This window comes from Myxocyprinus asiaticus, chromosome 25 (assembly GCF_019703515.2).
Source record: "Myxocyprinus asiaticus isolate MX2 ecotype Aquarium Trade chromosome 25, UBuf_Myxa_2, whole genome shotgun sequence".
Taxonomy (NCBI): domain Eukaryota; kingdom Metazoa; phylum Chordata; class Actinopteri; order Cypriniformes; family Catostomidae; genus Myxocyprinus; species Myxocyprinus asiaticus.
Genome location: NC_059368.1, coordinates 43297428 through 43322506, shown reverse-complemented (window position 1 = coordinate 43322506; position 25079 = coordinate 43297428). Strand labels below are relative to the sequence as shown.

The following is a 25079-nucleotide window of genomic DNA, read 5'->3' as shown; positions in this document are numbered from 1 at the left end:
ATCAGTTACTACTTAACATTTAGCATGCAAATGTATGCTATTACAAGCTAAAAGTTATCTAACTATTATAAACTTATATATTATATAAATAAGTTATGTGACAAGTAAGGGAAAATCCATGGCTAGGTGTACGTTAAACGATTTCAATGCACAATGTGGAGGCGAAGAACTACCCGACATGAAGCAGAGTTTTAACACGCATTCCATGGTATAAAAAGATTATGTAAAATAAACGAAATGAATTATGATGGGGACACATTTTAAATGTGTCCGTGGACATTGACGCTTTTCACCTGTCAATCATTTTGCTCGTTCTCATAGTGTTGAATTTGAAGCGGATCATTGAGGCTATGATTCGTAATGTTTGTCAGTTGAGGGTGCTATTGTGCCACTTTTGAATTTGACAGCCACAGGAACAAACAATGCTGCTCTTTTACTTGGTTTTGGTGGGATTTTGGATTGGGGGGTGTGGCTAATTCAGAATTAACAAATTAAAAGTGCTGTAAGCGATTTTAGTCATTCTGGAACTTCCACCAAATTTAGCCTTTGGATTAGCCACGAAATGTCTTTCCAAAATCCCACACTCCAAAGACACGCACACACTTTTGGAGACCGTTGAATTGGAGCGCATGGAGGGGGGAGCATCCTCTTGAGTGTTTTGCCATCCTGTCTGATTTTTTTTTACAGTAGCAGGATACCGTATCTGCACTTATATGAGCATAAATGGGCTGCCCTGTGAACGAGCACAATGATTGACAAGAAGAAAAGATCTGACTGTGGCTCGCGGATATCTATTCCCCCTCTGTTTACTGAGCCTAGGGCTGTTACAGAGACAGGTTTGATATTTCCTGGCACCTGTTTCAGTGATATCTGTCTGGTAATAGGGGCATTTTCTAATTGTCACTTTATAAAAATAAAAATAAATTTCAGCACCTTTAATGGTGTTTAACATGTTATGAACAAATCAACACATAAAGGAGCATTACAGCAGCCTACCTTTCCAATTGTATTCTCCAAATATTCCATTAAATGCATATATTGTAATTGAGGAAGAAAAGAACAACAAAAGTAACTTCTTTTGTGATGGTATTGTGACGGTAAACAGATTTGGCTTGATTTCAAAGACAGGGTGCTCAAGATTAAGAATCAACTCAAACACTTAAGCCCCTATGGACTTATTAAAGGGATAGTTCACCCAAAAATTAAAATTCTCTCATTATTTATTCACCCTCATGATATCCCAGGTGTGTATGACTTTCTTTCTTCACCAGAACACATTTGAAGAAAAGTTGAAAAATGTCTTTGCTCAGTAGGTCCTTAAAATGCAAGTAAATGGAGATTTCTCTTTTGAAGCTCCAAAAATCAAACAGTCAACATAAATGTCATCCATACAACACCAGCTGTTGAATTAATGTCTTCTAAAGCGACACGATCGCTTTTGGTGCGAAAAAAGATCAATATTTAAGTACTTTTTAACTATAATCCAATGCTTCACGAGAGGGTGGAGTCCAAGCGGTCTCTCATGATGTATTCACCTTTCCATGGATACAGATGTAATCTCACATTCTCCACTTGGTTGAGACATCCAGGATGAGCACACAAATACACCATTGTGAGAAAAGAAACAGATAATAACAGATCTAAACCAAAATCAACCAAGATACTGTACAGCCTTCCTCCTTCTTACCTGTAAACAGCGCTGCTCTTCCGGCTGTGATGCACACGTGTCAGTTCTCGCTTGTTTCAAATGCCAATGCGATTACATCACACGCATCACACGAGTTAAAAAAAAAAAGTACTTAAATATTTATCTTTATCACACCAAAAAGGATCGTGTCGCTTTAGAAGACATTAATTTAGCAGCTGGTGTCGTATGGATGACGTTTATGCTGACTATCTGTGATTATGGAACTTCAAAATAGAAATCGCCATCCACTTGCATTTTAAGGACCTACTGGGCTAAGAAATTTTTCAGTTTTTCTCCAAATGTGTTCTGGTGAAGATGAAAAGTCATACACAACCGGTATACCATGAGGGTGAGTAAATAATGAGAACATTTTCAGTTTTTGGTGAATTATCCCTTTAATAAATGAAGTTATTACAACCCAAATTCCCAAAAAGTTAAAGTATTAGCGGTATGAAAAATGCTAATAAAAACAAAAAGGAGTGATTTGTAAATTATGTTCACCCTTTAATATATTGAAAGCACTAGAAATACACATTATATGTTTTTTTACTTTGTGAATTTCATTGTTTTAAAAAAATTTTTTACAGTAATTTCAAATCAGATGATGTCACGGGCTTGGGGAGAGGTAAGGACCCAAACGCAGAGTTCAAAAACCAAAATACTTTATTAATTAAACAAACAGTTGTAAAAATGAGGGGGGAAAACATAAATAACCCGAAGGAGACAAAAGTAATCCAAGGACTGGGCTGAGGGAAAATTGGAAACAGGACCAACCAGACCGCTCTGGAACCTGTAAGGCGACAGGTTGGCTGGAACTCAGAGGAACAATAAACAGAACTGCACAGAGAACATTACAAGACGAACCGGCACTCGACAGCACATACGAGGAGACTAAAATAGGGAGAGAAATCAAGTGGGTTAAATCAGGGCAGGTGTTAACAATGAAACAATAACGAGCAAACAAGGAGGCGGGGTGTGACATTACACAGTGGTAAAAACTCGACTGTCACAAGTTTTTTGGAACGTGTTGCAATGAACTGTCATGGTCCTGTCTCTCGGGCTGTGTCTCATTTGGAAGGCTGCGTCCTCCGGAGGTCGCATTTGTCGGCCGCATACGTCATCGAGGCTGTCTCGTTTCATTTTTATTTATTTTTTATTTTTTATTTTGAATGCAAAATAGGTTAACAATTGTATAAATGTAAGTGCATATACACAAAAGGCATTGACAATAGATAAAAAATAAGAAAAACAAAGAAAAAAAAAAATGAAATGAGACAGCCTCGATGACGTATGTGGTTGACAAATGTGACCTCCGGAGGACGTAGCCTTCCAAACGAGACACAGCCTCTGTCAGTCTGAGTTTTGGTCTGACAGGGCCGTTGCGTTATCCGCCCATGTCTGTTTTAGTGTGAGCATGCGGTTCCTGTTCTATTCCCGGCCGGGCGCTCTTCTGTCTGTCTTGAGTGAGCGTGCGGCCGGGAATAGAACAGGGACCGCACCCAAATAAGTCGGCAGCGCTTCTAGACAGTGTTGATGTATTGCTTCTGCTTTGCATAGTAAAGCCTTAACTTGCATCTGTGGATGCAGCGGCTAGTGGTGTTGACTAACAAAGGTTTACTAAAGTAATCCCAAGCCCATGTTCATGATATCCATTACAGATGAATGATGTTTTTTAAGTCAGGGACATCTGAGGGATCGGAGATCATGCGCATTCAGAAGTGGTTTTCATCTTGCCCTTTACGCACCGAGATTTGACCAGATTCCTTGAATCTTTTAACTATATTGTGCACTGTAGAGGGTGAAATGCCCAAAATCCTTCCAAGTTGTCTTTGGGGAACATTGTTCTCAAAGTGCTGGATTATTTTCTGAAGCATCTGTTGGCAAATTGACAAGTCTTGAATGATCCTTGTTCTTGAAGGACTAGGCTGTTTTTGGAGGCTCCTTATACAGTACTATGACACAATTTCCTCATCTGTTTAACATCTCCTGCTTTACATCGCCTTGTTATTTCAGCTCATCAAATTGTTATTAGTCTTAAATTGCCCCTGTCTCAACTTTTTGGAGAGTGTTGCAATCATCTGATTAGAAATGACTGTGCATTTTCAAAAAAACAAACAATGAAATTCACAAGGTAAAACATAATCTAATGTGTAGCTGTAGTGCTTTCAAAATAGAAAAGGGTGAATATAATTTACAAATCACTCATTTTTGTTTTTATTAGCATTTTTCATATTGTCCCAACTTTTTTGGAATTGGGGTTGTAATTTATGGATAAAATAAGGCAGGAGATGGGGTGGTCGAGGAATGCCAGGAGAATTGTTATGGCAGTGAGGTAAGCAGCTATTCATATACTTTTTCATCATGATTGACAGAATAAGATGAACTAGCTCCTCCCAAACCTTTGTTTAAAACAAAATTTAAACAACAAAACAACCATATCACACAACAATCTGAATTTCTTCAATACAGAACCAACTTGGTGGATCTCTATAACCAATAATGATCAACAGATGAGCACATTCAAAAGCAGCTGAGCGTAAAGTTAAAAACTTAAGTCTTACACAAGTCTCTTGGCCCTGATGCTAGTGACATATTCTGAAGGTATTTGCAAACCAGCTAGCAGATGTTCACTTTTGGATAAAAAAAAAAGGTACATATTGTATGTGCGAATGCTGTTAGTTGATCGCAGTTCAGCATTAAACACCATTCTGCACTTTAAAGCTTCACTGTGTCGAGAATAGCCAAGATATCTGATTGAATTTGATAACCATCAAATCTATGGAGAAAGAAGAGGCTGACATGCTTTTCTGACCACAATAGCTGCAGTGACGTCAACTTCATGCTGATCCTTAGAAGTTTCTGAGGTCCACTGCGCTTCAGTCCCATTGATGAAAACAGATGTTTCATCCCTGATGTGTCCTTTAATCCATGATTATTTCTGTAGTTTCACTATTGTTTAAATAGAGTTTGTTTTCCTGGCACCACACTGTCCTGGTTTCAACCTCCTCTCTGGATACTTGTTCCATCTGTGATCAGGTCAGTGACCATTATGTCATCTACAAACTGAAATAATGGAGTTTAAGTCTGTGACACAATTGTGGGTGCACAAGGATAAATGAAAAGGGCCAAGCACATAGCTTTGGGGTCTCCAATTTTGCTGGATAGTAATGGATTACATGTAACCTGGATTATATAATCAAATTACAAAAATAAAGTACTTGTAATTAGATCACACTACATTTTAAGTAACCTCACGGAGAGTCTAAGGATGATTTGTCAATGGTTCAGTCCTTGAGTCTGTCCTCTACTCCATCTGAATGCCATCGTCTGTTCAGTTCACCTGTGACCCACCATCGGCGCACATGGTTCGATCACATTTGGCGGGGAAGGTGATATGGGGGATCCTATATGGCTGGAAGCTACCAGTAGTGAGACCTGGTCACACTAGGCTGAGGCGCTCACCGGTATTTCTCCTTGTGGGGCGGAAAGTCCTGAAGCCTGAGAAGGTTATATGCCCAAAGTTTGGGCCACTCCCTTCAGGGCTCAGGTTGTAACCCTGCAAGCTTTCTCTCCTTTGTTTACATTGGACGAGACTAAGAGACTTCACATACTGAGGGCATTGTTTACATACATTAACCGTACAAGTCAGTTCAGGCTGTCAGATCAGCTCTTTGTTTGCTTCAGAGGCTGTTTAAAATATTTGTCCCTATCCAAGCACAGACTCGTTCACTGGGTGGTCGAGGGCATTGCACTGACTAGCAAAACAAGCAGTGCCCAGTGGATGTTAAAACTCTTTCTACCAGGAGCATGGCTTCCTCTTGGGCTTGGGCAGTGGGGGTGTACTTGGAGGATATCTGTCTGGTGTCAGGCTGGGCTTCCCAAAACTATGGGGTAAAATCTATGCCAAGTTTTACAACTTGGATGTTTTGGCCTTCATTTCCCAAATTTTGAATGTGAAAAAGTAAAAAATAAAATACAAATAAAGGTTAATTTTCAATGTTTTCACTACCCTGAATGGCTAGTTGCATTGCTTGTAGTGTTTTGCCATGTATATGTAACCTGACCATCAACCTGAGTGCACCAATTTAGAGATTGGACTATATTTAATCAATATCCCTCACAGTAGTAAAATTTACAACGAAAAAATTCCCTGATGATTTTATAAATGTATGTCATTACATTTGTGTATGTACATTTGATATCGTCATATAGCCAATATACACATTTTCAATAAATAAAAATGACTTTTCATAGAAGTAACAAAGCCAGGGCTGTAGCAACCATTAAAACCTGGTGTTGGGGGAAATTTGTCCTTTAATTCTTGAAATATGTTTAATATTAATACAAATAATATTTATATTTTTCGGCAGTGAACTGAACCAAGCAGTAAACATTATAGCCCAAGGAGGTAAAGCCGTCACCTATTTCTTTTTAGGACTACACAGCAAACAATGTCAGGTTAATGACTTGAAGGATACATTTAGAACATGATTACATTACTGATAATAAAAGTAATAATGTCACGTCATAACTTTGTATGGAGAATCAAACGTAATTTCCTTTAGCTGTAAAAAATGCAATATTCTCACTGTCAGCGACATGAGAGTGTGCACTTTCTCGCTCTCACACACATATATGCAGTACGCGCACAGAGAGCTAGATAGAGTGAAGCCGCATGGACATAAGATTTGTTAAAAGGAAAATTGAAGCGCATGGTTTAAGTTGTGTTCTTTCTTGTTTTTGTATTTGTTAAATGATGGACATTTTGAATTATCCGTCAATCTTTTTAAAATTCTGTAAATTACAGAAATTCACTCTCCTTCTTCACTCTTTCACGAACCTCCTTGAGTTCTCTCACAAACTCCCAGGGGTTTGAGAACCCCCGATTGTAAAACCCTGTTCTGGTGCATTTGCATCAAGTGACGCAGCTTTGAAATTCTTACTTGAAAGGAAACAGTTCTGTTATGAATGTATCCTCGGTTCCTTGATGAGAGAAGAGAACGAGACGCGAAGTAGCTTTTCAGCACTGCTGATTTTCAGAGATGGCTCCTCCCTTCAGTCGAAAAATCCTGATAAATTGGCACTGTGCTCCATATTATATGCTACATAAAGCATATATGACACACGAATGGGGGTGGAGCACCATGCGCCATTTGCAAATAAGATTGGTGTGATTCTAAACAGGCTTCAGAGATCGTCACTCCTGTGAGGAGTTCCCATAGTGTCAGCTACTGATGCAGCGTCTCGTTCCCTCCTATTAGGGAACCGATTTTTTGACACTGCTGAACTTGCTTGATTATTCTCCTGCCCTATCCTTTAATAAACTGTGTTTTTATTCATTGATTATTCTTCTGTGCCTTAGTCTTTTGCACACCGCCTGACAATTATTGTTTTTTTAAAAGGATCATTTGATTTTCAACAATGTATTATGTTGTATTTTTACGTAAAAATCTATAAAATGAAGAAAAATAATATGCTGGCATATGGCTACACTGTATTAGGGTTGGAGTGGCTAATCACAAGGATCAGTAGAATTACCGGGTGGCCGCCCATAAATTGGACCGGCAGGTCTGCATGTTGATTAATAAACTTTCAGTAATGTCAGTTGCATAACAACAGTTGCCAACCATCCGTTAGAATGGGTTAACTACTTTAATTTGATCATTTAACCCTTATGTTGTGTTTCGGGTCACTTTGACAATTTCCCTTTTTTTTCTTTTTTTTTTTTTTTTTTTTTTACTTGATCCAATTGGAATAAAATTCCTTGACTTTGCTTAAATTAAATATGGTATCTGGAACATCTTTACATTTTCTAAGTTTTATTTCATTTTGTTACACTTGTTGTTTTCATGGTCAAAAATAACCGGCCATTGGAAATTAATGGGCGGGGCTACAAAAAAAAAAAGAGTATTCAGGAGACTGTCCAACCATCTGATAAGCACATATGTGTATGTGTACTTGCACACAAAAAGTCCTCGGATATGTGTACACACTCATACACACAAACATACACACACACATACACTCACACAAACACACACACAACATGTGGTTACCTAGGCAAGCTTTGAAATGTTGTATGATATTTTCCAATGCAGCAAAGGTTCAGTGGTTGCCTGGGAATCCAAAGGTCATGTGTGAGTGAGTGTGTGCTTGGACCTGTGTACACACACACACACACACACACACACACACACACACACACACTTGACCTTCGGATTCCCAGGCAACCACTGAAGTTCCATGTCATGGCCGCCGCCGAGCCAGAGTTCCACGTCATGGTCACCGCCGAGCCAGAGTTCCACGTCATGGCCGCCGCCGAGCCAGAGTTCCACGTCATGGCCGCCGCCGAGCCAGAGTTCCTCATCATGGTCGCTGAGCTAGCGCCATCTTTTGCTCCATGCCACATCACAGCAACGCCTCAGCCTGAACCATGCCACGTCACAGCAACGCCTCAGCCTGCTCCATGCCACGTCACAGCAACGCCTCAGCCTGCTCCATGCTACGTCACAAACACACCTGAGAGGTTGAACCTGGAGATGGTTCCCACACTTATACCCAGCCTTAGTTCTCCTGAGCAGGCAAGGGGAACTTTCGGCCCTCTGACCCGGCCTGGACCCTCCGAGCCCTGGACTTCGCTTTGGCCTGTCGGTCCCTCGACATTGCCTCAGCTCTGCATTCCCTCGGCTCCACTGCGGTCCTTCAGTCTGTTGGCTTTGCCGGGGTCCCTCGTCCCTCCGGCTCCTCCTTGGTCTGTCGGTCACCTGGCTCCTCTTTGGCTCTCTGATCCTCTGGCTGCGCCTCGTCCCTCCGATCTGTCAGCTCCACCAGGGACCTCCTTCCCTACAGCTCCACCTTGGTCCTCAGTCCCACCGGCTCCACCTCAGTTCTCCGATCCCCCAGCTCTGCCTTGCTCCTCCGAGCCTCCAGCACCGCCTTGATCCACCCTGCCATTGGCTCCACCCTGGACCTTCGAGTCTTCGGCTACTATCTGGGCACCAAGTTCCATGGCTCCGCCCCTAGAGCCTCTCATGGCTCCACCCCCCACAGACTCTGCCCTGGTCACACGCCCCATGCCTCAAAACAGGTAGATATTTGAATCTTTATGCTAGCCTATGTTGCAAACAAAATCTATAGTAAACTATATTCAATTATAGGCCCCTTTCTAGCTTCTAGTAAAAAACATTTATTTTTGCTTTTGACTAAGGCACGAGACATTCTAAACTTCCCATAAAGGTACAGTATAATGTCAGGTTATATTCCATTTGGATTATAATTAAAAGTGCCTGGAAAGGTGAAATTTCCAAATTTCCGTTTTTATGTTCAATAAAACATCCAAATGACTTAAAGGAATAATCCGTGTTCAGTACAAGTTAGCTCAAGCAACAGCATTTGTGGCATAATGTTCATTACCACAAACATTTTTTGATGTGCCCCTTCTATTTGTTAAAAAAAAAGCAAAAATAGAGGTTACGGTGAGGCACGTACAATGGAAATAAAATGGGCCAATTCTTTGAATGTGAAGCTTCTAATTTTATAAAAGCATTTACATTAATTCTTCTGTTAAAACTCATGTATTATCTGAGCTGTAACGTTGTTTAAACAGTTGTTTTTAATGGTGGTTTTAGGGTTTACGGCGTTATGTCATAGCAAAGAAGTTCTAAAATTGAATGTAACTCCACAGAAAAGATTAGTAAGCGATTTTATAACACTAAAATCATGTTAACATCCATATTGTTAATGTCTTATGGCTAAACTTTTGAAACGGTGAGTATTTTAACGTTTATGGACTGGCCTCCTTTACTTCCACTGTGAGTGCCCCACTGTATATACGTATATATAATTTTGACTTTGTAAGATACTAGAACAAAGTTCACTGACTATACCATTGGATTATGTAAGTTTAATTCAGACAGCACATAATACCCACTGAGCATTACATAATATACAGTATATCCAGCAAATTTCTCTTTCGCCCTGTAACACGCTAAAGCCCCTCCTGGATGAGAGGATGTAGTAAACAGCACATCTGACCTTCACATTTATACTGATTAAATGCAGCTGCATGCATGCTACGTGTGTGCATTAGATGGCACGTCGTCACAGACTGCACTATGAGAGTGGACGGTCTGTAAGGTTAAGTCAGAGCTGTCTGTTTTAATTACTTCTAACAGGATTTTAGGATCTGTGGATTGATGCAGTCATCATGCATGCAGAGTTGTGCTTTCTGCTATATGCATGCTTTCTTGAAGCTGGAGCATTGCATCGGCGCGGACAGGTACTTCAGACATTCAGCCAAATGAGGTAAAAGCAGCCTCATGCATGCATTCAGCAAATATTAATGGCAAACAATGGGGGGGGGGGGGGGGGATACAAAGAAGATGTAGACACATGTTGACAGTTTGACTGGATGTCAATATGGTGCACGAATGAGAGGAGAGAATTGCATAGCATTATTAAATATATCAGCATCATAAAATTTGTTGTTTTTAGCTGACTCATTTATAGGAACATTTCTAAAGTTATGCTACAGTCACTATAATGGAAAATAATAGAAAATAAATATCAGTAACACTTTACAAGAAGGTTCTATATGTTAACATTAAAGCATTTGGTGTCATGAACTAAAAATGAACCTTTTTTGTTTGTTTGTTTGTTTGTTTGTTTTTTACAACATTTATCAATTTTGCCTTGGTTTATGTCAATTTTTAAATAAGCTATTGTTCATTGTTAAGTCATGTTAGTTTATAATGCATAATCTAGTGATGATGTTCACAACTTTTAATGTTAATAATTGTAATTATGTTAAAAAGTATTTATATTTGTAGAAATTAATTTGAGCCTATATAAATTGTTAAAGTATAGTTCATTGTTGGTTCATGGTATTATGTTTACTAATGCTAATGTATACAAACTTATTAAAGTTTTTTCCTGAAATGTCATGTAATAAGGAATGATCATATATAATTTTAAAAATGTATTACAAATAAATGAAAAAAGGTTGAAAGTGCATTTATACTATTTCACATTTATCAGAATTCATACCTACACCATAACATGCTATCAAACCATGTTCAATAGCTGAAAATGCAGCCTGTGAAATCTTAATTTAAATTGTAAAGGCATTACAATTTATAATATATATATATATATATATATATATATATATATATATATATATATATATATATATATATATACACACATATGTGTGTGTGTGTGTATGTATATATATATATATATATATATATATATATATATATATATATATATATATATATATAGCAGTAATACTTTCACAGCATAATCATGAATATGTCTAGTTGATTTAAGTTGTTGTTATGTTCTAAAATCTAATGATGATGTCACTTCCTGCATCTGTCAGATCCAAACGAGAAATAACCAGAACAGAGAGAGAAGCACATAAACCTGGCAGGTAGCAACATTTCTATATGATCAAATGTCCGTATATTTGTCAAAAATGTATGTCTATCAGTCATTTATTCCTTTTTGATTCTTACATTTAATTATCAGTTTTATTTAAAACATAACATATATTACTATGGTTTGAGAGAGGTCCTGGGTTCATATCCCGGACAAGTCCCCAATAATGTTACAACCCCAAGATAAACTGTATGCATGAAATGTTTTTAAATTTGGTGTCAGTTTTGGTGTTCCATAGCCTCCTTTTCAAGTGGTAACCAGCTAGAATGAAATAAAAGAACAGTTAATAATGTTCTTTTTAAAATGACCATCCTCTGTGCTAAGGGTGAGTGATGCACCAGTTGTAGTGTTGCCAGATCTCGCAAAAGAAACATGCGACTGGGGACCAGTTCTTCATACATGGCTTCATACATCTGAGATGATGAGACCTATTCCAGATCTTCTAATCTTGATAAATTCTCTCTTACTAATTCAGTTCTTTAAACGCACCTGTTGATTTGATTAGTATATCTGGATAGAGTTGTCTGACATAATTGCATGTTCTTGTGTTTATTAAAAAGGCCACAGGTATGTACTAAAAACCATGATTAGGAATGCAGTGATTGGTTGGCAACACGACAGACCAATGTCATGACGTCATAAACTTCAGGAAAAATATGGATATAATATAAATCATATGCATTTATATAATTCTGTTTAAGTTAATTTATATAGATATTTAGTGAGAGCCCTCAACATTAACGCTAACAACAGCTAAAATGAAAGTAATTTCAAAACAAAACATTGCCAAAGCAGTCAAAATAAAGAGAAAGGGCTGACAAGTTGTGAATAATTTAATGCTGAATTTATTTAATTGCATTATGCCTTAACATTTCATTTTCATTTATTTATTTCAATGTCACAGATGTTAATCCTTCTTAGATTATATATAAATTAACTGCTGTTATGCGTGTTGCAAGTGGGCATAAATCCTCTCTTTAAAAGTCTGTGTTGTTACTGAACGTGGTTGTGAAATAATGAAAATAATGAAAGATTTCTATTCTAACGGCACGACAGACATCGCTCTTTTATTAAATTCTTTGCACCTCTTGAGCTGCACAGAGGGTTAAGAACCAAGGCCAATGCAGACTGTTGGCATTGTAGTTCTGTGTGGGTGCCTCATGCCCCCCCCCCCCCCCCGCGCAAGATGCCGCCCTGGGCAACTGCCCATGCCTAAATCCGCCACTGATTATTGATTTAATTTATAATAATGCTCTGCATTAATGTAATTTAAATAGCTAAAAGAAATGTTTTGTTAGTGTTGGAACTACATTTGCACATTTGTGATTACGTTGTCTTACAACTTCTCTTTTCATGTATGTTTCTCTGTCTAACAGCACCATACTGATGAGTAGCCCAGACGTTACAAAAGCCCCCATCACTAAATCAGAACAGCTCCTCAAGTTAGATGATCATGACTTCACAATGAGGCCTGGCTTTGGAGGTAAGAAAACAGAAAATTTTGAGCCACACTGTCACATTTAATATAATGCATTTCTCTAAGCTGCTTGTCTTTAAATAAGATGCCTTTATGGAGTAGCATGCATACTTCGCATCTCTTACAATGCATCCATGGCATGCAAGTGCCGTTCTATAAGTGTAAAGTTTTGGACAAATACTTCAATAACACAGTAGTAGTAAACTAGCCTCCAATAGTAAGCAGCTGCCGCTACCTGCAACGGTACTCACGTTGATAATGTAATCGTGCCGCGGTGTAGACCCAAGGAGGAGAAATTGGACTCTGGTTTGGACCAACCAATTGAACCAAGTGTGAAAACACCATAAAAGCATTAAATAAATAAAAACATAATTCACTGACCTCTACTTGCTCTAAGAATCATTTGATTGGCTCGTTTTGTGGCGCATGGCTAATGACCTAGCTATTATTATCATTAATGATGAATGGCAAACATCAGAGGATCTTAGTAAAATCAGAGTCAGATTCATGCAGGATTTGATGACATCACAGGCAATCAGCTTTACATACTGTAAGCTCAGACAGTATTATGACACTGTGGCTCGATGCCATGACCATTCACTTATCTTTACTAAAGTCGACAAAATCTGTAAATTCTACAATCAAATGAAAACCTGATTAGTGATTATGAAAATAAGTGTCAGAAATGGGAAATAATGTTTTCACAGGTTTTTTTTTTCTGCTGTATGCAAAGCAATAATATAGAGATTTACTGTAACAGGACAGAAATGTCAGATGGAAAATCCAGTCTTGGATGCTGATTGGTTAATAAAGTGTTCCAGCTGTGCTAAAATATACAATGTAAAAGCAGTTACAGTATGATGTGAAACACCTCTTCACCATATCACTGCATAGCATTCAATGAGACCAACTAATAACCTTGTCAGGGACTATATCTTCTAGTGGAAGGATGACACTTAATTAAACTGAATTTGCTTAATAACATAACGTTAAAAAAAAAAAAAAATCTATCCTTAATATTATTAACCATTTTAAAAATGCAGTAAGCTGTATTGTGTATGCTATGCTTCATTTCAGGGCCTGCAATACCTGTAGGTGTTGATGTTCAACTGGAAAGTCTGGATACCATCTCTGAAGTGGATATGGTAAGAGATGACACATATCTTTAGAAGTTTGACTTAGACCTTTCAGAGTGGCCACTGCTGTTTTTGAGCAGCGATCTCAACACATTTATGATCAAACTACAATATAAACGCACAAGCACATCGTGGGTTTTGCTTACAAAGGCTGTAGCTGTTGAAAAAACGAGTGAGTAAAAGATAACCAAATGTTTTAAATCACAATACACTAAATATAAAGGAACATCCCAAGATAACTGCATTTACTCCAGAGTAAAATAATCTGTGTCTATAAAGTAATTTAATCCATCCAATAAAAGTATTCCCGAACCTGTATATTTCCAAAATCTTAAAAAGATTATCCCATTCTACCATATCAAACGCCTTTTCGGCATCAAGTGAGATGGCAGCGACCGGAGTCTGATCATTCGCCACTGACCACATGATATTGATGAAACACCTAGTTATCAGAAGAGCTGGAGCCCCGAATAAACCCCACCTGATCTATATGTATAAGAGATGTCATAACTTTCCCCATTATTGTTCTGTCTTGCCCTGAAACCATTAGCAGCAAGGGAAGGGAAGATGATTTTCCAGGGGCGGTGACAGGAGGTGTGGCGCATAAGCTTTTGCTTTATGCAGATGATATTTTATTATTCGTCTCCGACCCCATTAGATCTATGCCTTGCCTCCACAGAATTATTAATTCCTTTTCTAACTTCTCAGGATACAGAGTCAATTGGTCTAAATCCGAAGCTTTGGCTCTGACAACGTACTGCCCAGTAATGGCTTTCCTGCCGGGTGACTTCCAGTGTCCCAAACAGTGCATTTGTAACGAACTGGCCATGGAGACAGTGTTAGGATCCATGTGCAGGAAGTTTATTAAAGTACACAAGCAAACAATCCAAATCGGCAGGCAAATAGAGGTAGTTGTTAAGCAGGCGGTATAATCCAATAAACCAAAAAGACAGTCCAGCAAGGCAAACAAAACAAAGGGGTATCCAAAAGGCAGTAAATCCAGGAAAACGGTCAATGGTCATAACAAGAGAACAGTCAGCAATGGAAAAACATTTGGTAAGGGAGGGTAAACTGGCAATACTTCACAATGAACAATGGAACAGCATGGTATTTATATAGTTCAAAACAAGAAGTCACCAAAGAAGAAACGGTACAGAGTTAGTATTCGGGAGAGGGCTCCCTCTGGTGATTGGTAGGAGGGTAACAACCTCGGATGTTACAGCATTAAGTATTTGGGCATTTTATTCCCAGCAAATTTGTCTGATTTTGTTAAAGTTAACTTTGATCCCTTAATAAAAATATTTTCGAGTGATGTAGTCAGGTGGGCTTCATTACATTTATCTATAATCGGGAAGGTTAATGTTATTAAAAATGAATTGTATTCCAAAATTGAACTACCTGTTACAATCTCTCCCTGTAGATGTCCCCCTCTCTTATTTCAAGCAATTTGATAGCATAGCGAAGTCCTTCTTTTGGAATGGTAAGCGTCCTAGATTACATTTTAATAAGTTACATAGGCCGATTGACAAAGGTGGGCTAGGCCTACCCAAGATTTTGTTTTATTATTATGCATTCGGTCTCAGACATTTGGCTCATTGGTCACTTCCACCTGAGAGAGCCCCTCCCTGGTTTTGTACTGAGCAGGAAGTTCTTGCCCCTATTTCGCTATTGCAAAGCCTTTCCATCAAACTAATCGGAGAAGTTAAGTTACACCCCGTTATCTCGCATTTGCACCCAATATGGACAAAAGTGTCCAGAGTGTTTAATTCAGACATTTATTTAAATGTTGCCTCAAGCATATGGCTGAACCCAAAATTATGTATTAATAAGTCCCCTTTCTGCTGGTCAGAGTGGATTGTGAGGGGGGTTACTACACTCGGTGACCTATATGAGAGTAGAATGTTGAGATCTTTTGAATATTTGGTTCAACATTTTGGGATTCGCAGATCTCAGGTTTTTAGGTATTTACAGCTGCGCCACCTGCTCTGTACCCCCCCCCCCCCCCCCCCCCCCAAATCGGCAGATACTCTGGGAGAGTTGATTACTGCTTTTGGAAAAGGTCATGAGTCATCATTGTATTACTCCCTGCTAATTCAGAGTCTGAGGGACAGAGCTTTAACTTCTATCAAGAGATTATGTGAGAAAGATTTAAACTTGGTACTGGAGGAAGGAGTATGGGCTAGGATTCTAAAAAACATCAAGTCTGCATCTAGAGCTGCAAGGGTGCGCCTTATGCAATTCAAGATTTTTCATAGATTCTATTGGACACCCTCTAGATTGTATAGGCTTGGTCTTAAAGACACACCCACCTGCTGGCGATGCCAATCAGAAGATAGAGACACAACCCATGTTTTTTGGGGGGGTGTTATGATCCAACAATTTTGATGGAAGGTTCAGAGTTGTATGTGTGATAATTTGAGCACTAAAATTTTACTTTGCCCCAGACTCTGTATTTTGGGTGATGGGGCAGTCATAAATTTGGGGGATAAACACATAAAAAATTGGGTTCTGACCAGTATCAAGATTGGCAGGCAAATTATTTTAAGGGGATGGAAGTCGGAAGGAGCACCCTCATTTCCGGAGTGGTGTGCGGAGATGGGGAGGGTGGCAGCTTTTGAGAAGGTGGCAAATACAAGGCTGGGGTTTTGGGACTTGTTTGTAAGGAAATGGGGCAATTATTTAGCATTTTTGGGGGACTTTTGGGGAGGGGATGTGGAGAAAGAAGTTTAGTTTAATTATGTATGTTTATTATATTTTCTTTTTGTGTGTGTGTGTGTGTGTGTGTGTGTGTGTGTGTGTGTGTGTGTGTGTGTGTGTGTGTGTGTTTTATGATATGTGACCACAGGGGTGTTCGTTGGGGGTCAGGGTGGGGTTGGTGATTGGGGAGGAATATTAGTGGGGGTTAAAGGTTAAATGTTGATTCGATGTATATGTGTTGTGTTTTTCTTTGTTGTGTATTTATGAATCAATAAAAAATGTTAATTGAAAAAAAAAAGAAATATACTTTTGAATCCAGAAATTTAATTGCTTGCATTGCTTTATTTATGAAACATATAGTTAGCCTTTTGGTTGGGTACTCGCAGAACGACGCAGACACATCAGCGCAGATCTATAAATGCAAACCAATACGTTGGCCACTACACGGAGTCTAGTGGTATAAACCAGCCTTTAGGGGCGTTTACATTTTTAAAGATACATGACAAATGAAAAAAAGACATGAATTATTGTAAATAATTTATTAACGAAATTTACTGTATCCTAAATGCCTAAATAAAATTGTATTTGTAATTATTATGTTTACTAAAAAAAATAAAAAATATTTGGAGACCAGTTTATTTTTTATTTCTTATGGGGGGGGTCAATCCACTTTGAACATTGATTTTAGGACAAATTAAAAAAAATGTTTTTGCTTTAATCTGACCCAACATTGACCCTATTTAATTTCTTCATACATGTTGCTGGTCTTATTGTATATGACCCATCCTTGCATGTTATTCCAAAGAAAAGTTTATTTTTATTTTTTTTATTTTTTTGACTGTGTAATCTTTAAACTAAATGCAATAACTTGCTTTTCCTCTGAAACTACTGTCCATTTCTACATGTCACTTAATGCATGTGGGGTATTGGATAAATAATGTTAATCGATAGCCATTAAGCTATTTAGGCTTTGTTTTAGCAATCTCACATTTAAAAGTGTGGAATGTAACACCCACTTTTCCCGATCCAATCAATTGCGCATATATAAAATCAATAATTTTTCAGAAGTACATTACTTTGAGTAAAATGGATTGTGAATGGCAATTCACATTCTCTTTAAAAGCTAGAAAATAACAAAATCACACAAAAACAGGATTTAACCCTTAAATGCATGGGTGTTTCAGCAAACATTATTACATACTTGGGTATTTAGCGATCATAAATGGATCTACAAAATGCCCAGACAGTGTCAAATTTCCAGAACATTTTCAAGACAATTAGAAAATAATAGAATAGAATATATTCTGATATATCATGATGTTTTACTTTGCATTCAGTACATCAAAGATATGATGCAACAAATATAAAACAGGATTCATTACTTCCACACTGAAATTTCACGAGACACATCTGGCCGTCAAACACATAGTGAGCTAAACATAACACATACTGTAAGCTACACATAAGTTAACACAAATGTATTTTCTCAGGCACTTTTTGAGTCTAAATAGATGAACAACTTGTGTAATTTCAGTAGTACACCCAAATGACAATAGCCAAATCATACTGTTCATGTGTTACACTTGCTATAGTTTGCTTTCATGTTCCTAATTAGTCAAATAGCAATGTCAAATGTAAATTAAGTCAATCACTAAAACATCAGCGCCACGTTGAGTAATAAATAGCATGTATTATATGTATGTGTACACGCGTATGGAATACTGATAATTCAGCATAGTTACACAGAATATTAACGTGATATAGTAGTCATTTTTATGTACTGTATAAGATGGGACCAAAACCCCGTCAAAAGTATTGCGGTCACGGATCCCAAAATAATAAGCGTGAATCAAAAAATAATAAGTAAAAATAAAAAATAATAAGCGCAAAAAAGATAAAAAGCGCAGATCAAAATAATTAGCGCAGATCAAAAATAACAAACATGAATGAAAAATATATAAACACATTTAAAATATGCTCAAAAAAAAAAAAAAAAAAAAAAGAATATTAAAGCACAGTCATCAGAACTGCAAAAAAAAAAAAATATGTTTTCCTTGGATATATTACTGTTTTTTGTGCTCTCTGACAATTTTGCTCATATTTTCATATGTATTTTTTTTTTTTTTTTTTTTTTTTGTACGCTTACGCTGTATTTTTCTTTGCTTTTGTTTCCAAGTTCTGCACTTGGTTTTCCAAAACTTGTGAGTAGAGTTTCATGTAAATCAGGTGGCATTTTGCGTCCCTATTGGTACACTAGTTCTTGATCGACAGCTCCTCCTCTAGCCAATCATTCGAAGAGGGGAGGTGATGTCACGCCAATGCAACTTGACGGCTGCTGCTCAATATTATATTATTTGTGGTTGATAGATACGCTGCTTGTGTCTGTTTTGAGTATTTTCAGTCAGCTCTAGGAAACAATGTGTTGGCCGAGTAGGCCATTATCATAGTCCGTTTTAGGCATTATTTAAGACTTCCTTGTTTGTAGGTTATTGACTGCATATAAAAAAAAACAAAAAACAAAAAACAACGCTGGGTTGGTGTGGATGTTTGATGCATGTTTTTACTAGCTATACCAATGTAGTTGTGAGTTCAGAACCCAACTTGATCTGCTTTTCCATGTTGCTGAATGTGCCGTTATGTACTGATCCTACGTTGACATCGTTGGCACGGCTACATGTAGTTTCTTTTTCCACGATACTGCAGCGAAATCAGAAACAAGTGACCAATCGTCCCATGTCAATAAATAATGCAATAAAGTTGGCTTGACGTTGGACGTTCCTTATTCACAAATAGTTGCAAATTTAGGGACCATCTCTAAAGATACAGGCAACATTGGAGCATACATATCCAAAACATTTACAAACATTTCCATAACATAGAGTATTCAACTTCAATAACATTTGAAGCAAATGACTTACAGGCATACAACCTCCAAAGTGTGCATGTAGGTGTCAGCAATAATATCAAATTATACGTAAGCATTTCTATATTCATCGGTATTGTAACAGGCCTTGGTGTCGGGATCTGGATTTTATTTAATGGAAAAGTGGATCAAGTTGGGTCCTGAACTCATGACTACATTGGTTTTGGACAACCAAGCACAGAACTTGGAAACAAAAGCAAAGAAAAATATGGCGTAAGCATACAAAAAAATGAAAATATGAGCAAAATTGTCAGAGAGCACAAAAAACAGTAATATAATCAAGGAAAACATGATTCTGTTTGCAATTCTGATGACTTTGCTTTAAGTTTTTTTTTTTTTTTTTTTTTTAAATGTTTAAAAAATGCATATTTTAAATGTTTATATGTTTTAGATTCATGCTTGTTATTTTTTTATCTGGGCTAATTATTTTGATCTGCGCTTTTTATCTTTTTTTGCACTTATTATTTTTTTATTTTCGCTTATAATTTTTTTGATTCACGTTTATTATTTTTGGATGTATATAGTACTCATTTGTCTTGTAATAAACAAAGAAATAGATATCCTGTAATAATAAACTTGAAATTATCATAACATTTTGATTTATGGATGTACAAAACAAAAAGGGACACTATTACATATCTAGGGTCTCTAATAACCCTATACCCTTTTGGTAATTAAGCAGTTATAAAACAAATATATTTTTTGCAAATTTGCCCTTTTTTTTGTTTTTGTTTTTTGTTACACTATTCAGAAAAGAAACGTTGAGAAATACTAAAAAAGGTGTGGGCACAACTCCATAAAATGGATGAGGGACAGGGGGTGGTCTCGGGTCACTAAAGACCTGAGGTATGCATTAAAAGGGTTAAACTGTATTTAGACAGTTCCCACATTTTGGTTACAGCATTGCAAAAAATTGCAAACCTCATATAAAACAAATGTAAAATAAAACAGCTCATAAAATATTTAGTTTGACCTCCTGAATTGGAAAAACAAAGCAACAAAACTTGATATCTCTTTTAAAGAGTTTTTAAGCACTATTTTGTTTCGTATTCAACTAAAATGCTAGTTCATTAGGGAAAGAATCTGTGTAAAATGTTTGACTGTACGCTACAGGATTTCACCATTACACTGTATCTGAGACATTACTGGAAGGACGAGCGACTGTCGTTTCCCAGCAACACCAATCAGAGCATGACGTTTGACGGCCGTCTGGTAAAGAAGATCTGGGTTCCTGACATATTCTTTGTCCATTCCAAACGATCCTTCATCCATGACACCACCACAGAGAACGTTATGCTCAGAGTGCATCCCGATGGCAAAGTGCTCTACAGCTTGAGGTAACCAACATACATCATACACATACTGAGGTGACCAGATTTCTGAAATGAAAACCATGTACACTTCTGCAGTAGTTCAGCAGGCAATATATCATCCAAATTTCTATTGTTGTTCTTTATTATTTGAAAAAAGGGGGGGACAGTTCTGGATTTGTGTATTGTGACCATGGTAAATGTAATAGTGTGATGAAGTCTGGTGAATCATACTCTGTCTACTACCTAAATTACATTTGGTCTTTAATGCACACTTCTGAACTATAAAAACTGTTAAGAGTAACTCGCGGCACCCTTATTCAAACTAATGCTAATTGACTGACAGTGACTGCTATGTAATGCAACTAAATTTAAGCAATAATAATGTGCATTATACAAATCATTATTGCATATAGCCTATCTAATGCAATAAACTAAACATAACAATGATAGGATAATGATGTTCTTGCGGCTGTTCAGTGTGTCTCCGTCTAGTTAGTACGACCAAATAATTATTAGAAGACGACGAATGATAACGTGACTTAAAACTGCTATAGCGAGTAGCCCCCTCTGTTGGTCAAAACAAACATCACACTGTAGGTTCTGCTGCCACATTAGATATTATTTCACATTGCAGACTTTCTTGAACACAGACTGAAAACAGAGACATTTCTGTGGACTGCTCCATCCACTGATATCCCTTTTCTTGCAAATGGGGATGACTGGTCACCCAAACCACAGTGATCTCACAGTGAAATCGGAAAGACCAGGCTGAATTTTCTTTAGCAAAAATCAGTATATGCTTACCGAAATTTAAATCACTGCCCCCAGTGGCCAAAGCAGTAAGTGCTGTAGGGCATATAGGCACGTGTGAGCTCCATATATATCCGGGAGAGGTCGCCAAAAGCTAGTTGTGAAGCAAGTTCCTTTCAGCTGTACAGGATGTAATACAGTGAAGAGGTATACATATTTTATGGGCTCTTTCCCCCAACCTAAACCCAAACCTGAACCTAACCATTAGTGGAGTAAAAATTAAATGTTGATTAATGCCCCGTTCACACCGTGGGTGGCATGCCGCTAGACTTGCCGATCTGTGTCGCTGGTGGGCGTTCCTACTGCTGCCGCCGCTCTAATGTTATTGGTGGACTGCACAATTAGCAATAGTAGCATTTGAAATGCTGTTTACAGTTGATACTGTGGATAAAACTAAGATATCATTCTAATTTGACAAGGAATCAGTTCTTTTGCCTCTAAAAATGCACATTCTGCAGGGGAGAGCGTTTTATATAACCTGCAGCAGTGCTTAATGCATCATATCATTAAACAAGATAAACGTTATATCAATATATGAATCAAACTCACTCAGAATGCCGACATGGTTTTCGATGCATCATTTTATTAGGCCATACCTATTTATAGTATGTGGTTAAAGACAAATTATATAGAATAGTGAAATCGCTCACAGAAACTTTTAAATTCTCCTCCGTCTTGCCTGCACTCGAGTGGACTCCAGTATCTCACACTCACCCTGCCTGGAGACGGATGACATAAACTCGTCTTCACTCTCATTGATAGTCGCTTGAGAATGTCGCTTGTCATTTGCATAAAGTAGACATTTTCTCAACTTGTCTTGTTGCTCCCCGCGGCGATCTCTGTCGCCAACGGTCACGACAGCTCGTGTCGCTGGAAGTTGCTGTTCTCAAGTTGCTGATCTCTCATTGAAAATGAATGGGATGGTGTCGCTGTCTCGTGCGATGTTGCTGGCGGTGTGAACGGGGCTTAAGCGAAAGGGATTGCTTCCTGGTTTCAACGTAGATATGAACCCAGATCTCCCACACTGCTGACGCAACATGCTCAATGCCCAGTCGCGCCACGTGGGAAGGTAAACTCACTGAAACTGGTGAAATGTCTGGTTGGAAGCACACAGTTTAATCTTGATCAAAGCTCAAGAAACATGCTGTTGCCAAGTATCAGATGAGTTATGTTATGTACGGCTTTGCTGTACACATATGACATGGCTGAGTCTAAACTTAATCAGAGACTCACATTTGCTCTATATTTCCTGTGTTTCATAAAAGCTCTTTCATATAAATCAACACAGCTGATTTTTTTTTGCAAACCAATCAATATTCCCATTTACACCTTCGGTGCTTGGACCCCTAATCAAAAATGTAATTTGAGATTTCTTTCCTATGGATGAATGGTGAGTTTTAAAAACATGCAAAGGTTATTTGACTGCTCGTTTGCAACTATCAATGCAGCATGATTCAAGTCAGGTGCTTGTTCAGATGAAAACCTTTGTAATGCTGCAACTGCAATTACAGTTCAATCCCAGATAAAAGGAGGAGATGATTTATGTAGTGTGCAGTGATCCTGTTTCTTGCTTTAGATACTAATCTAAACATTTCACGAATGTGTGGATTAAAGTGTGGGAATCTGTGGGATTAATGTGTCTATCCAGACATCAAGCTGGCTCATTGGTGAACGTTAATCTCAGATCTGTCCCACACTCAGTCTGTCAGACAAAATGACTTTATCCTTCTATGTACATCTCCACTAAATTGCAGTGTAGTTCATCCCATCCACTGTGCCAAGGCTAGTGCCTCCCTATGCCCTGTAAAGCATTTGATCTAGTATCTGTCCTTTTTATCCATGGACAGATGGCTGATCTCTTGGTTTTTGCTGTCTACCCTCTTTTTATTTCCTGTGTTGATGTGTTTCCTATTGAAACAGGAAGTTTGGGCAGGACTTATAGCCAAAAGCCTTTAGTTTACACTAAAGTTCTGCAAAATCACGATTTGCTACTTACATGCCCAATTTAGTCATTTAGTAAATGCTTTAATTCGAAATGACTGACAAATGAGAAACATCTCAAGTAATTTGCCATACAAGAGCTACATTATCTGCAGTATCGCACTGCAAAGTTCCAGGAGTAGCTAAAGTAGTACAGAAATTGAGTGCTCATAAAAGAGGTGTCTTCTGCTATTTCTTGAATGTTGAGATGGTCTTAGTGGATCAGGTGGATATTGACAGCTCATTCCTCCACAGAGGAGCAGTGAAAGTGAATGATCTGGAGTGTGACTTTGTCATTCTCTGCGGTCATTGGTGGTTACAACACAACAAGGCACAAAGACATAGACCTGGAGGAGTGAGTTGAAGTATGGGGTGCTTTTCCATCAGCTTTCCTGAAGGACAAAGTTAAAGGTTTGAATTTGATTTGGGCAGCTTTGGGTAGCCAGTGGAGTTAGATCAGGTGGAATGTGACATAGGTCTTCTTTGGTTGATTTCAAGACCAAACTCTCTACCACATTTAGCCCTTTTCCACCGACCTGGTTCGGGTGTGAGTGCCTGGGCCAGTGTGAATACTCGAACTGTTCCACGCATTTCCACCGCAGAAAAGGCTGTTCTGGGGCTGAAAACCTGGTTCCGCACCGGCCCAAAAAGCTTTCTGGTCTCTACACAGGAACCGATTACGTCAGGGGATGGAGGGTAGGATAATGTTTCATCACCATGGTAAAGTTTTCCCAAACAACAACAGTAGCTACCGTCTGCAGCAAGGAGTACTTCTTCGCTGTATAACAACAATAAAAAACCCACAAAATTATCAGACATCAAAAGCGTTCAGGTAACACGACGAAACTAGTGCTCTTCTTGCAATATGGTATTTATGAAGATCCGAGATAAACTAGAGAGATCGCAAAGGAAAAAAATACTCTACAAGAATGAAGATACAACACAAAATGATGCATGCTGCCTTCAATCGGACAATTGACAAAATCATAAACAAATTGAAAAACACTTTAGGGAGTACAGGGACCATAAAAAGGACATAAGCAAAAGCGACTTTTTGGACTCAGACACCGACCAGCCTACTTGTCGTGAATCCTGCCTCTGTAGTTCCTCCCGCTCACCACTAGAGGTCTCCATCACCTGGGTATTGACTTTAACTCTCTGAATTCTGTTTCCCATAATCCCCGTACCTGGCACTGATTACCTGTTCACCTGTTTCCAATCTACTCAGCTATTTAAGACTCACACTCACTCTCTCTCATGGCAAGTCTTGTTTTGCCCTGGCTGACATTTCTGAGCATTCTCTGAGTTTTCTGAATTATCTGTGTATGATCCTGGACTGTTTACCCTGTTTTGACCCGTTGCTGCCTGTCTACTATTACTGCCTTGTTTACATGGATATAACCTGTGATTGTCTGCTGCCTGCCCTGACCTCTTGCCTGTTTATTGACTACCCCTCTGGATTGCCTTTGATATTACTGTTGCTGGTGATTGACCCCTGCCTGTCTGTATTACTACGTTTAATGTTATGAAAGCTGCACATGGATCTCAACCCCGCTGACTCATCATTACAGAAGACTTCACCACAAACCGATCCAGTGGCTTTTTTCTACTA

The 25079-nt window shown here is 38.2% G+C and overlaps 1 protein-coding gene across 1 annotated transcript in view; it reads left to right on the top strand.

Moving 5' to 3' along the window:
• Positions 1 to 9893: 9893 nt before the first annotated feature.
• LOC127415841 (gamma-aminobutyric acid receptor subunit rho-1-like) overlaps positions 9894 to 25079 on the top strand; it is a 30796-nt gene continuing 15610 nt past the window's right edge. The window contains exons 1-5 of the mRNA XM_051654831.1: positions 9894 to 9991; positions 11073 to 11123; positions 12508 to 12614; positions 13686 to 13753; positions 20478 to 20701. Coding sequence (XP_051510791.1) covers positions 9894 to 9991; positions 11073 to 11123; positions 12508 to 12614; positions 13686 to 13753; positions 20478 to 20701 — 548 coding nt within the window. The remainder of the gene's footprint in view (positions 9992 to 11072; positions 11124 to 12507; positions 12615 to 13685; positions 13754 to 20477; positions 20702 to 25079) is intronic.